We start from the raw sequence: 13,846 nt of genomic DNA on the forward strand, positions 1-13,846 counted from the left end.
ATATGACCCATTTTGCAATACCAAACGTCCTAGGAGTAATAGAAACTTCTATATCAAATTACAAAGCTCTATCTTACAATTTGCGAGCTGTATCATGATTTCAACGTACGGAAGGACGGACAGACGGACATGGTTATATCGACTTAGAATTTTACCCTGATCAAGAATATATATACTTTATAGGGTCTGCGATGAATATTTTGATGCGTTACAAACGGATTGACAATTTTTATTATACCCTTCATATTGTGGTGGAGGTTATTCAAAATCCCTAGGTGAATGGTGCTAAAACAGTTGAATTTACAGAAATGTGTTCAAAACTTATGGTATAGCAGAATTGTTCGCGAGTTACAATACCCCATATCTCAGATTCAACATGAGTAAATTTTCTACAAAAACGCTGATATATGATTTTAATATTTTTTTGTCACAGCAAATTTGATTTTTCTTCTTACAAATTGATCACTTTAAACTATTGGATTTTCTCATTCCGTTTGCGACAATGTGCGTAAGTGATAGTGGCGGCAATTAACGTTTTTGTACATACATATGTACATACATATATACATATTATTTATGAAAAATGAAAAAATATATTTACAGTTGCATTCGAATTTATAGAAATTCAAACGATTTAGTTAACGTGCTAGTATTAAGCTAGCATTGTTTTAAGTTTTAAGTTTGGACGTATGCTATCGTTTTAAGTAAAACTGTATGATTTGTCTTTATAAAGCCACCGTAACAACATTCAATACGAAACATTTATTTCTAATATTCCGAAAGATGGAATTGTTTTTTATTTTCGCATTAAGTAGTGTAGCAATTCTATGGCTATTCTATCGTTGGAGTGACCGGAGAATAATTCAGTTTGCCTCAAAAGTAGGATCATATAAATCACAGGTGATATTGGGATTTGGAGCTATAGAGACTCCAGCAAGTACGTATTATTTACATGTCCTATACTAATTTTAAACAATCACGTTGTTTAGTGCTGAATAATAATTAAAAAGTGCTTTCGGTTCGGTTGTGTTGAATATGTTGTCCTTTGAGTGAAGTAGATTTTTGTAGTTTCTAACTAGAGCGACCTTTGGGAAAGCATAGGTGAGTGTTACTGCCCAGCAAAAATTCGGATTCGTTAGTCATTATGTAACCCATTACCAAGTAATGTAAACCAAAATAACTACTTAAATTACTCCTTATTAAGTTATGAGTATGGCCAGCCGGGTACTTTTGTAAAAAAAAAAACCAATGAACACTTGGTTGTGCACCTATAAACATTGAAACAACCCTTAATATTCATGTGCATGGTCTAGTATGTAGTGTGTTCGGCTACAAAGCAGAAATTTGTGTGTTCAAATCCAGTAAGGGGCGAAATAAAATAAAAATAAGAAGTGTGTTGAAATTGAAAACAAATTCCACCTAAAAATAAAAAAAAATATTTTTTTTACCATATACCTTATTTTTCAACTTCCAGTGGCCGTAGAATAACCAGTTATTCTAGTGGTCATAGAATAACTAGTAATTCAGTGCGACATGCCCTTGTTAAAATAATGGGTTAGTAGGGGGATTTGTAATACAATACCTAAATGGATATTTTCTAACACATTTCTTGACGATTATTCGAATCGAAAAAACGCGTTGGTGTAAAATACAAAATAAGCAAAGATGCACAAAAAATAAATATGCGTTCCTTAGTTTATTTGTCAATATTGTGTAGCATTTGATGTGTACAGATAATGCTAATGTTTTTAAATGCTGGCTTTTAATCCATGGACTTTACGCTTTACAATTCAAAAATGGCTATTTTCTAACTTATTTCTTCGAATCCATTGTCAAACTAAGTTAGGTTGCTGTTTAGGATGTATTATCGTCCCTGTCCCCTATCTTTATCCTAACACGATATAATTATAAAGGTTTATAAATCGTAAAGACGATTTCTCCCGCTTTTTGACACTTATATGTTTTTAGTTTCTCATGGCGGATGGACCTTTGAACATCACCATTAACGCAATTTGTTAATATATATATAGTTTTTCTTAATAGGGCAGATACGGTGCAACCTTCGAAAGTCATGCTTACGGACATTCCAGAAAATTTCAAGAAAATAAGTTCGCTCTTTTTCGAGATATAACTTACTTAAAAAGTGGCCGCTGTCGGGACTTCGGGCCCCAAGTAAGAACATTTGATCAGATATCCATCGGCTTGGATATGCATACTTTGTCATCTTATCCATTAACATTGCATGAAGTTCTTCTTTATTTGCTCCTCCGTTATCCGGATATAAGTGATCGTACAATTAATTTTGTAATATTTATCTTACACTGTGCAACATTTTTAAGGTGATCTTGTGCAAACAACTCGAACTGAAGATTTTTTGAAAGTACAGACCCAAACGACAAGAAACTCTAATTGGATTTTGTTGTGTCAGATGCAGCTCGGATTTTATGGCCCCATATAAACGTGGTTACATATTGAGTTTTTAAAGAAATTCGGGGCTATATCTCTGAAACCAGTGGGAATCTTCTTCTGACCTCTGAAGCAAATTTGTAGATAAGGACAAGAATAAAATATTTGGAGAAATAATGAACTCGAAAAACTTTATTTATTGCCTCAAATTTCAAAATATATTCTAAAATTCCACAATTTTTATACATTTCGCACCGTATTTCCAAAACCATTAATTTTTCCTGAATATTTTCTTTTGGAAAAATATTCCCTGGAATGTAATAAACAACTCTTCAGAACAGGGACGTACGCAGGATTTCATTTCGGGGGGGGGGGGGGGGGGGGGCCCAACTTCACCAAAAATCATGAAAATTAAAAAAGTTATGTATCGTTACGTAAAGCTATTTTAAAGGGTTTTTTATGATTTTATGTATGAGGGGCACTAAAAACCTTCTGGCCTAGGCAACACGCAGTGTCGCCAGACGTCATTTGACATAAGCATACTCAGGACAGTTTGACATACGACCCTGTGTTGTGTTGTTAAGGCTATTATCATAATTTTTAAAAATTTGGATTTTGGAAATCCTTTTGGTGGAAGAACTTCCATGCAAAAAGTGCGAATATGTGGAATAGATGTATACAGTGTTTGGAGGATATAAACAGTTCGACCCGAACATAACGCCGTTTATTCTTTAAAGTACATATGGTAAATTTCAAATTTCTTTTGCAATTCTATTGGAAGAAATTTTAAAATTTTTTTTGCGAGCACATCCGCAATTTTTGGAGCATAGATTAAGAAAAAAGTTGTGGTTTCAAACCTTTTCGCTTTCACAAAATTGGATGCTGCGCTCCAAAGTTATGGGGGGTTTTATTCCCTTATAAAGAACATATATTTAAAAATTCAATTTTTGCTGTAATAAGAAAATGTATATATAAAGCGTTAACAGCATTTAATATCTATCCGTAGATGCCTAAATATTTACTAAATTTATTTCTATTTTCGCGGAGAATCAAGAAATACTTAAAAAATCTTGGAGTAAATTTAATTTATTCTAATTTAGAGTCCAAATAAAACTAGAAAAAATAAATTGAAAATACGTACAGATTCTAGACAACGCGTAGAAAAATATGAGACCAAAATTTTAATAGGATTTATAACTGCTATATTACAGCAACAACAAAAGACGAAAACTTATTGTTGGAATATTATTTCAAAAATATATTTTTTGTTTAATACGAAAAATAGAAAAAACATTTTTGGGAGTTATTCTACTAAATTTCGATGCAAGGGCTGACGGACTTCGCTGAAACTTCTTCAGAGTAAATGCGATGACAAACCCGAAAGTGTATTTGCTTACTTTGATAAACAATAGGATAATGAAATAGAAAGTAATATTGAAATTACAACCAAAGAAAAACAATAAAGTTAAAAAACGTATAATTCGCGAATTCGTTAAATTTAGTTAAGGCGCATGCGCTTTTCAGATACAGCGAGTGCATCTCTTTCAATATGTAGCGATTTTCCGGGTTTGGAAAATAATATAATCGCGTATAAAGGATTACATTTATGTAAAAATAACCAAAGAAAATCGAGGTTCAATGCGCGGAATCATCAAAATATAATTTTGCAGAATTTCCTACTTTCAAGGTGTCTATAACCGCCGTTATAGTGGATGGATTTCAAAGCGGGAGGGTTCGTTAGATCTTGCGCATAAAAAAACTAAAATCACGCGGGGTTCAAGGGTACCTGAGTCACAGTTGTAGCCAAAAAATAGGTTTTTAAAGAAAATTTACGCACCAAAATTTCGACTTTGGAATCCTATTACTAGGGAACTGTATGAAGCACACTCATGAGATATACATCAAACGACGTGGAATCACGAGTTCTGCAATCCAATAAATAGTTTGGGTATTTATCTGGTTGCGCCTTCCAATTATAAGAAATATTCAAAAAAACCATATTTCAAAACTTCAAAATGTCAGCATCGATTTTAGGTGGATGCAGTGTATATATCGAAAAGTCATACATTAGAACCATGTTGCCCAAGGGGTATTCTTCCATTCTTTCTTTGATCTCAGGTCTGAATTTTCCGTGGTTTGACCAGAAATCAAGAAAGAACACAAAAAAAACTTGTAAACTTCAACACATTTTTACCCATTTTTTAATACGAGTATTACCACCAACACAGCTTCCACATAAATTATTTGTTATGGTTCATTTTATGCGACCCCAGCTAAAACACTTCAATTAATATAAATATATTCATATTGTATAAAATATATTGACAGTACGCGACTTATTAAATGGTGAACCTCAACTTCAACGATTGTAAAACATTTTTGAATATTACCATATATAACACACTAATTTCAGTGCCATTAAAAACGTTTTGTATCATTGTAAGAAAATAACATTCTTTAAGTGCATAAAAACACCAAAGCTTTACTATTTTACCAGAAGTGATAGAGTCAATGAAATCCAACTAAACATTCAGAAAGTTACATTAAAAAAATATCAGGAGCTGGGCTGTGCAATCTACGACTCATTGACTCCGAATCCAACTCGTAGTACTGTTTGAAACTTTGCAAAAAAATTTTAGCTAAATCCTGAAAAAAAAGGTTGAGTCGAAAAACTCCATCTGATACATCAATGGTTTCCAACAACCAATCACTTCTGTCAGCACAGCGGAGGCAAACTTATAAAAATGCATAACTTTTGATTTCTGAAAAACAAGAAAAAGTAACAGTCGGGTTTGATATACCCTCAGCATATGTGAGTTGAGACTTTTACGAGTATATATAGACAGATCGAATACGGGATACATAGCCAATTTTTGTTCTGTAAATTGTATACCAAGGAAGTTTCAGAATTTCGTCTCCTTTCTTGGACGTATAAACTTTCCGACAATAACTTCGAAATATTTGGGGTGTACAACTTCTCGATTGTTGTTGATTGATCAAAAATGTGACTTCGATGAAAGCGCAAAAGTGTTGAATTTTTGTGCAGACGATACCTGAAAGAATCGACTGATACCGTCCATTTTGGAAGTGGGCCTAATTTTAATTTGGTCGGCGTAAGATTTACAGCTTTTGGACCAATACTGATATAAGCATTGACTCACCCACAAAAAATACAATATCGCTGTAAACAAGCCCTCAAAAAAATCGAAGGTCTCGAAAAAAACGACTTTGCTCGCGATTTTAGGGAAACATTTTGAAGTCTGGCTGGGGAAGTGTCCAAAGGAAGTTTGAACAAAATATCCATTTTTGGACAAAATCTTTTGATCTGTTCGAGAGTTATAATGCGCTCGAGCCATACAGACTGACGGACGGACGAACTGGGATAAATCGACTCCAAATTGTAACGCGGGTTACATTTTTATCATTAGCCTAACAGCTGAGGGTACAATATCACGGTGCTCTTGAACCAACGTTAAACCGGGAAGTTCGTGCGGATTCTGAAACAGCAATATTCATAGACGAGAAAAATCCAAAACAAAAAAAATCGCTGGAGGGATTTTTAAATAAATCGCGGTCAAAGTTCACATTTTTAGGTTTTCGCGACTTTGCTTGAAAACTGCAAGTCCTATCGAAATGGGGCTAAGGAAAATGGTGTAGCTTTGAAAATTGGCTCCTCGGTTGTACCATTTTTGAGATATATAAGTTTAAGTTGGGAAATTGCTGTCAGGACATTGTTTTATAAGGAGACGATACAGTCAGTGAATTGTCCCAACTTGAATTTCTATATCTCAAAAATAGTAAAACGTTGGAAAATATCATAAAAGAACAAAAATTTTCACTGCTACAACATTTTCTTTATTTCCATTTGGATAGGGCTTGTGGTTTTCCAGAAAAATGGCCAAAACCTGAAAAACCCTAAAAATGCGTTTTTTATACCCTACACCACTATGTGGAGAGGGTATTATAAGTTGGTTTTGGCCAAAAAGTTTGTAACGCATCGAAATAATGGTCGTAGACCCATACTTATATATACCAAAATGAATGTCTCGACGAGCTGAGTCGATCTGGCTATGTGTGTCCGTCCGTCAGTCCGTCCGTCCGTCCGTCTGTCCGTCTGTCCGTCTGTCCGTCTGTCCATCTAAACCTTGTAATCACGCTACAGGTCGCAATTTTGATCGGATCGTCACGAAATTTTGTATGTTGATGAGGGTCCCGGAGGGGAAGAAGCCTATTGATTTTGGTGGTGGTCGAATAATATTTAGGGGTCAGAAAGGGCAAAAAACTTAGGTGGATAAAAAGACAAAGTTTTTTTCCAAAGCCAATATCTCAGCTTCTATATGGGGTATACCAAAAGCAAAACCTGACAATGAAAGCAGAAATGATGTAAAGTAGGTGCTCGTGGGTGATCAAACAACGAAGATATCGCAATAGTAGCAAATAAAACCCCAAAGCAAAGCCTGACTATGAAAGTAGAAGATCCCGTCTTTACAATGATGCAAACTAGGTCGGCGTAGGTAACCAAATAACGGAGATATCGCAATAGTCGGTAATACATCCCATTTTTCTATATTTTTGGAAATCACGCTACAGATCGCAATTTTGATCGGATCGTCACGAAAATTCGAGGGTTAATGGGGGTCTCACAGATGAAGAAGCATATTGATTTTGGTGATGGTCGGATAATATTTAGGGGTCGGAATGGGCAAACACTTATTTGGAGAAAAATCAACATTTTATTTCAAAGCCAATATCTCTGATTCTTTAAGAGGTATATCAAAAGCAAAATCTGGCAAGGAAAGTAGAAAACATCACCTTTACAACGATGTAAATTAGGTTGTCATAGGTGGTCATATAGCAGAGATATGGCAATAGTCGATAATGCATCCCATTTTCCGATTTTTTTGTAATGACGCCACAGGTCGCAATTTTGATCGGATCGTCACGAAATTTTAGGGGTTAATGGAGGTCCCACAGAGGAAGAAGCCTACTGATTTTAATGGTGGTCGGATAATATTCAGGGGTCGGAATGAGCAAAAACTTATTTGGAGAAAAGTCAACATTTTATTTCAAAGCCAATATCTCTGATTCTTTAAGAGGTATATCAAAAGCAAAATCTGGCAAGGAAAGTAGAAAATATCACCTTTACAACGATGTAAATTAGGTTGTCATAGGTGGTCAAATAGCAGAGATATGGCAATAGTCGATAATGCATCCCATTTTCCGATTTTTTTGTAATCACGCCACAGGTCGCAATTTTGATCGGATCGTCACGAAATTTTAGGGGTTAATGGCGGTCCCACAGAGGAAGAAGCCTACTGATTTTAATGATGGTCGGATAATATTCAGGGGTCGGAATGGGCAAAAACTTATTTAGAGAAAAGGTTTACGTTTTATTTCAAAGCCAATATCTCTGTTTCTTTAAGAGGTATATCAAAAGCAAAACCTGGCAAGGAAATTAGAAAATATCACCTTTACAACGATGTAAAGGAGGTTGTCGTAGCTGCTCAAACAACAGGGACAGCGCAATAGTCGGTACTGCATCCCATTTCCCGATTTGTTTGTAATCACGCTACAGGTAGCAATTTTGATCGGATCGTCACGAATTTTTTGGGAGTTGATGCGGGTCCCACATAGGAAGAAGCCTATTGATTTTGGTAATAGTCGGATAATATTTAGGGGTCGGAATGGGGAAAAACTCATTTGGAGACAAATTCAAAGTTTTATTCTTTGTGAATATATTGGCTTCTAGTAAGGGCAAAGCCTGTCAATGGAAGAAGAAAATATTACCTTTACATTGGTGTAAAGCAGGTTGGCGAAGGTGGTCAAACAAGGGAGATACCACAATAGTCGGTAATGCATCCAATTCTTCCATTTTTTGCAATCAAGGTACAGGTCGTAATTTTGATTGGATTTTGGTTTTTGGTTGCTTATGGGGGTCCCAGAGACAAAGAGGCATATTATTTTTGGTGGTAGTCGGTTTATATTCCCTAAAAGAAATGTTTACCAGTGAAAAGCTTATGCACAGGGGTAGTGGTGTAGGGTATCACATGGTCGGCCCCGTCCCGACTATAGCCTTTGCTCACTTGTTTTATTTTTTTCATCTATAAACCCAGGTGTAAGCTTCATTCGTTTTAAGTTGATTCAAGAGCACCGTTATATACAATACAAATAACAGCAGATTTTAATACAATACCAAATAACCAAAGTTTGGGCATTAATTTCGTTTACGGTTGCTTTCAGCTACGAATTTGTTACTGATAGGAAAAAATTCAGATGGGCATGCTATTTATAGCAGATTTCATCACTTTATGATGCAAAACAATACATTTTTCTCCATTATTTTCTCCCACTATTTAGCAATAAGTTAATATAAAATAGGAATACAAAATTTTGATACAGGCAGTATATTAATTTGCTAATTGGTTTTCGAGATATACTCCACGGAAACCCCTTGATATGTCGTACATATTGTCCAATAGGCACTTCATTTTATGTACTTCTAATCCGCACAATAATGAATTTGTAATCTCTTGAATACGAATTCCAAAACACAGCCATGTCATAAGGGAGGAATTCAGTTTTACTGGAAGTTTCTTTCAAAGAGAGTTTTCAAACAAAAAAAAAATCAATATTTCTTCAGACAACTTGTTGATAAAGTACATTTTCAGTACAGAACCTTCAGAACAATATCAGATTTCATTTGAAATTTCAAATACAAAAATTATTTTAGAGAAAAAATCGTAATAATTTGTTAAAGTAGCTCAAAAAATTTTGTCGGACCAAACCATTTCGAAGGGGGGGGCCCGGGCCCCCCGTGCCCCCCCTGCGTACGTCCCTGCTTCAGAACATGTTATTGTTGTAAAATGTCTCTATGCCGTTGTATTCAGTAAATTTTTCAACGACGATTTAATAAAAATGTCAATAATGTAGTGAAATCCGAAATGCGAGAATAAACTGTTGGTGTGAACTGTGTTTGGAATACATGTTGTAAAAGATTTGATGCAAAATACCGCTGAAACAACATGAAGTAAGCATTTTAGAGTTTCAGAATGCTCTAAAGAATTGTTGAGAACTTTAGGTGGAAGATTTTTGCAAAAGGTTACTTAGTTCAACTCCCAATAGTTTTGCCGATGCTGACCAGATTTTCAGCAATTATGTAAAATTTTCTATATTTTATAGATTTAGATGGCCTAGGTGGAGTTTTTCGTATGTGGTTTTTTCAAAAGATAAGTTCTACTAGTTTAGGGCTACAATATTGCTTAAGACAGCAAGGCCAAATTCCTATTCGTTTCTGAGATAAAGGCCTGATAAATTCATAAAAGTCTAGATTTAGTCCGGTTTAGATGAGGCCATAAAATCCGAACTGGATCTGACAGGACAAAACCCTACTATGGTTTTTATACCCTCAGCATTTATGCCAACGAGGATATATACACTTTCATACGGGCAAAATGTGCCTCATTGAAATAATGGTTTTAGGCCCCAAGTATGTTTCGACGAGATGTGTTTCAGTCAATTTGGAGTCGATTGATCAATGTCCGTCCGTCTGTCTGGCTGGCTGGCTGGCTGGTGCGCACGATAACTCACGAACGGGAACCGATTTAGTCCAAGATTTGGCCTTCGTAATATTTTGTCCAAACTTAGCTTAAGTTCGAAGATGGGCCATATCGATCCACTCCTTCCGGTACAACCCACACAAAAGTTCGAAAATGTTCGGAAAATTTGTGCGCACGATAACTCTTTAAGAGAGTAACCGATTTGGTCCAAAGTGCACATCCTGAAATGTGTAATAGACTTAGATAAAATTTCAATATGGACTCAATGTGTCCACTCCTTCGGGCACCTCCCACACAAAATTTCGGAAGAGTTCAGTTTAGGGCCATCTCTCGAATCGCTTTGGTTTTTATTTTAGCAACTTGTATACACTGCTTTATTAGAAGCAAGTCCATACTTCCTGAGGAAATAGCATGAAATTTTCAAAAAACCTTATGACACCGTGTGAGGTGGTTGGAGCGCAAGATAACTCTGCCGATTCGGTCCAACATAGTTTAAGTTCGAAGATAAACCATATCGGTCCTCTCCTTCAGGTACCTTCCCCACAAAAGTTAAAAAAATTTCGGAAAATTTGTGCGCACTTTGTGCGCACTGATCTTCAATGACTATAAAGGCGTAATCATCGATTTTTGTCGCCAGAAGATGTTGTTGAAGCGTTGAAAAAACATGTTTGGAGCTGTCACCATACATATGGGGATTTCTGAGTGAAATCGGACACTTATTCAAGATGTGGTTTTTGATTTTGATTTGCTGATTAGCAAAACATTTTAGTATATTTTCAGATTTTTTTTGTCTAACAGTTCCAGAAAAAGTCAAATTCTTGAAAAAGTCAAATTCTGTAAAAACTACATGCAAAGAAATGCTCATAACTTCTTTAATATTGGTCCACTTTAAAAAAAATCTTTTTTCGTATGTGTTGTTGTTTTATCAGCTATTAAATAAAAAATAGCAAACAAATTTGCGCAGTGGGCTTGGATGCTATTTTCGCGATTTAATATTAAAAATCAATTTTTAAGGATGTTCGACCCCTTCGATTTTCTTTAAATTTTTATACCCTACACCAGACTGTGGTAAGGGGTATTATGTCTTTGTGCATTTGTATGTAGCATACAAAAGGAAACGAAATAGACCCATAGTTCCTTTTGGGGATATACATATAATCACTTTCTGAGTCGATTTATGCATGTCCAACCGTCTGTCCATGTATTTTTGTTCGCAACGTACAGGTCGCATTTTTTGTCCGATTCAGCTGAAAATTGGGCACAACACATTTTTTAGCCATAGGAAGAACGCTATTGCTTTTGGTGAAAATCGGTTCAGATTTGGATATAGCTCCCATATATACAGTCGCCCGATTTCAGGTATTTGATGCACCACACGCAGAGAAAAAATATTTTTCGCTTTTGTTGGAACGAAAATATCTGTTTTGGTTCCAAAAATGGTTTTTTTTTTTTGTTCAAACATTGTAATTCAAATCCAAAAATACCATCTTTTGTTCCAAACATAGAAAACAAAAACAACTTTCGAATTTCCGCAATATTGTAAAAATCGTTAACAATACCGATTGTAGGAACTATCATAATCTAATTTTGTTTACAAAAAGTATTGTCAACCCAGAAAACCAGCCCAGAAATTTTTGATTTGAGTGTATATACTTCTCATATGCACTTTTCACATAACTTGGATATAAATGTCGCGTATAATATTGCAATCATTGATGAACACAATACATGGTTTGCTGCATTGGCTGACAACAAAGACAAACAAAAAGCCACAAGCACCCACCACAACATAAGGAATAATTAAACATCATAACAAACTCCGGGTATAACACCAAACCTCAAAGCACTATGAAGATAGAAGAATGAAACAAAACAGAAACAAATAAAAACAAGAGTCTCATTGTTGGTATACATACACACAAAAACAAAGGTAATGGCATCATGTCATACAAACAAAACTCACCATAATTGTTTTTTTCAACACGGCATCGAATAGCGAGAGAAGAGATAACATTGTCGAAGAAAAGAGAGAACTATTGTCCAGTTGACAAAAACTAATTTTGGATTTAACAAAACCCAATTGTTGGAATCACAATACTACATTTCAGATTTGGATATAGCTCCGATATATATTTTACATATTCACAGTGGTGTAGGGTATCATGTAGTCGGCCCCGCCCAACTTTGATCCTTTCCTTACTGGTTTTGTATTAAATTACGTTCAATTACAAAAAATGCACAGTGGGCTTTAATGGAATTTTCGCTAATGCATTTTCAAAATCGAAAAATGACGCAGTTTTAAGATCTTTGAGATAAATTCATAAGTATAAAATCAAAACAAATATTTATAAATGAAACTTTTAATTTTTTTAATAAAAAAAATAAATATTGCAGGAAAAATTGAATTGACAAATTTTAAAAAATTCAGAAAAAATAGTAATCGTCCGAACCCCATTACCACATAGGACTTAAAATTTTTGTAATTGAACGTAGTTTAATACAAAAAATTTAAAGAAAATCGAAGAGGTCGAACATCTTTAAAAAATGATTTTAAATATTAAATCGCAAAAATAGCATCCAAGCTCACTGTGCATTTTTTTTTTCTATTTTTTATTTAATAGCTGATAAAACAACAAAACATACAAAAAAGATTTTTTCAAATTGGACCAATATTAAAGAAGTTAGGAGTATTTCTTTGCATGTAGTTTTTACCGAATTTGACTTTTTCAAGGCGCGATATCTCTGGAACCGTTAGTAATAAAAGTCTGAAAATATACTAACATTTTTTGCTAATCAGCAGCATCACCACAGCAAAAAATAAAGGAAATCAAAAACCTCATCTTGAAATATTGTCCGATTTCACTCAGAGATACCTATTTTGGAACTTTTTGGTCATTATTTCTTTATTTCAACCAATAGATTCAACTTCTTTATTGGCTGATATTTATTCATCTTAGTCTATGAGCATCTTAATTTCACTTAATTCTAAAATAATTATTACATTAGTCGTTTTATGTTTTCTTCAAAAACAGTTTTGTTGCATAAAAGTCAACCATAGCAATTCTATGCAATGAGTTATAACATGGGAGAGCCCTATTATATCGAAAAGTATGGAATTCCCTAATAACAAAAGAAAAAGTATCAGTCTGCTTTGCCGACAGATGTGTGAGTTGAAATTTCCATATATGGACCATGGCACAATTACCAAGGTAGTGGTATCAAACCAGGTGTTTGAATATGAAAGGAAATCCCTTTATAAAAAAATTATTTTTGTTGTAATTTCTCCAACAACATAAAGAAAGTTTTTACATAAAATATTGAAAATGTTACCATACCTTGGTAATTGTGTCATGATATCGAATACCGGCTACGCAACCAAAATTCCTTTCCAAAAATATATATTGGTATTATATGTATATATTTGGATTAAAGCTCCCAAGTGATGCGGAGGAGGTACTTTAAGGAAGAATTAGATGTTATTTTGGGAATCATTTTAGCTTGTAACGCATAACTTAGGGGTTTAGGACCGCTTCTTGACAGAAGCATAGACTTGCCTACGCTGTTAACAGCACCACAATGAGGAGCATCGGTGTAATTTTCCAAAGGATTTTCGAACAGATAAATTTTGGGTAAGGTACCCTAGTGATGCGCTAGGGTTAACAAACTACATTTGGGCAAAATATTAGGAAAATCAAAGTTTGGACAAAATAGGTTTCTCCGTTCAACAGATGTAATGCGTACCATTTTAGCTAAAAGTTTTTAACTTTTGTGGGGGATGCACCCTGAAGCAGTGGACCGATATGGCTTATCTTCCAACTATACTAAGTTTGATCAAAATATTACGAAGACCAAATTTCGGATCGAATCGGTTGATACGTTCTAGT

At 34.7% G+C, this 13,846-nt stretch overlaps 1 protein-coding gene across 1 annotated transcript in view; it reads left to right on the forward strand.

Annotated features, from left to right (window-relative positions):
* The first annotated feature begins 759 nt into the window (after positions 1-759).
* LOC141397960 (probable cytochrome P450 313a4) overlaps positions 760-13,846 on the forward strand; it is a 37,212-nt gene continuing 24,125 nt past the window's right edge. Inside the window, exon 1 of the mRNA XM_073974991.1 lies at positions 760-937. Within this exon, the coding sequence (XP_073831092.1) occupies positions 784-937 (154 nt within the window). The 5' untranslated portion in view covers positions 760-783. The remainder of the gene's footprint in view (positions 938-13,846) is intronic.

The sequence above is a fragment of the Musca autumnalis genome, unplaced genomic scaffold (genome assembly GCF_047663935.1).
Source record: "Musca autumnalis isolate F117 unplaced genomic scaffold, ASM4766393v1 scaffold_3, whole genome shotgun sequence".
Taxonomy (NCBI): Eukaryota; Metazoa; Arthropoda; class Insecta; order Diptera; family Muscidae; genus Musca; species Musca autumnalis.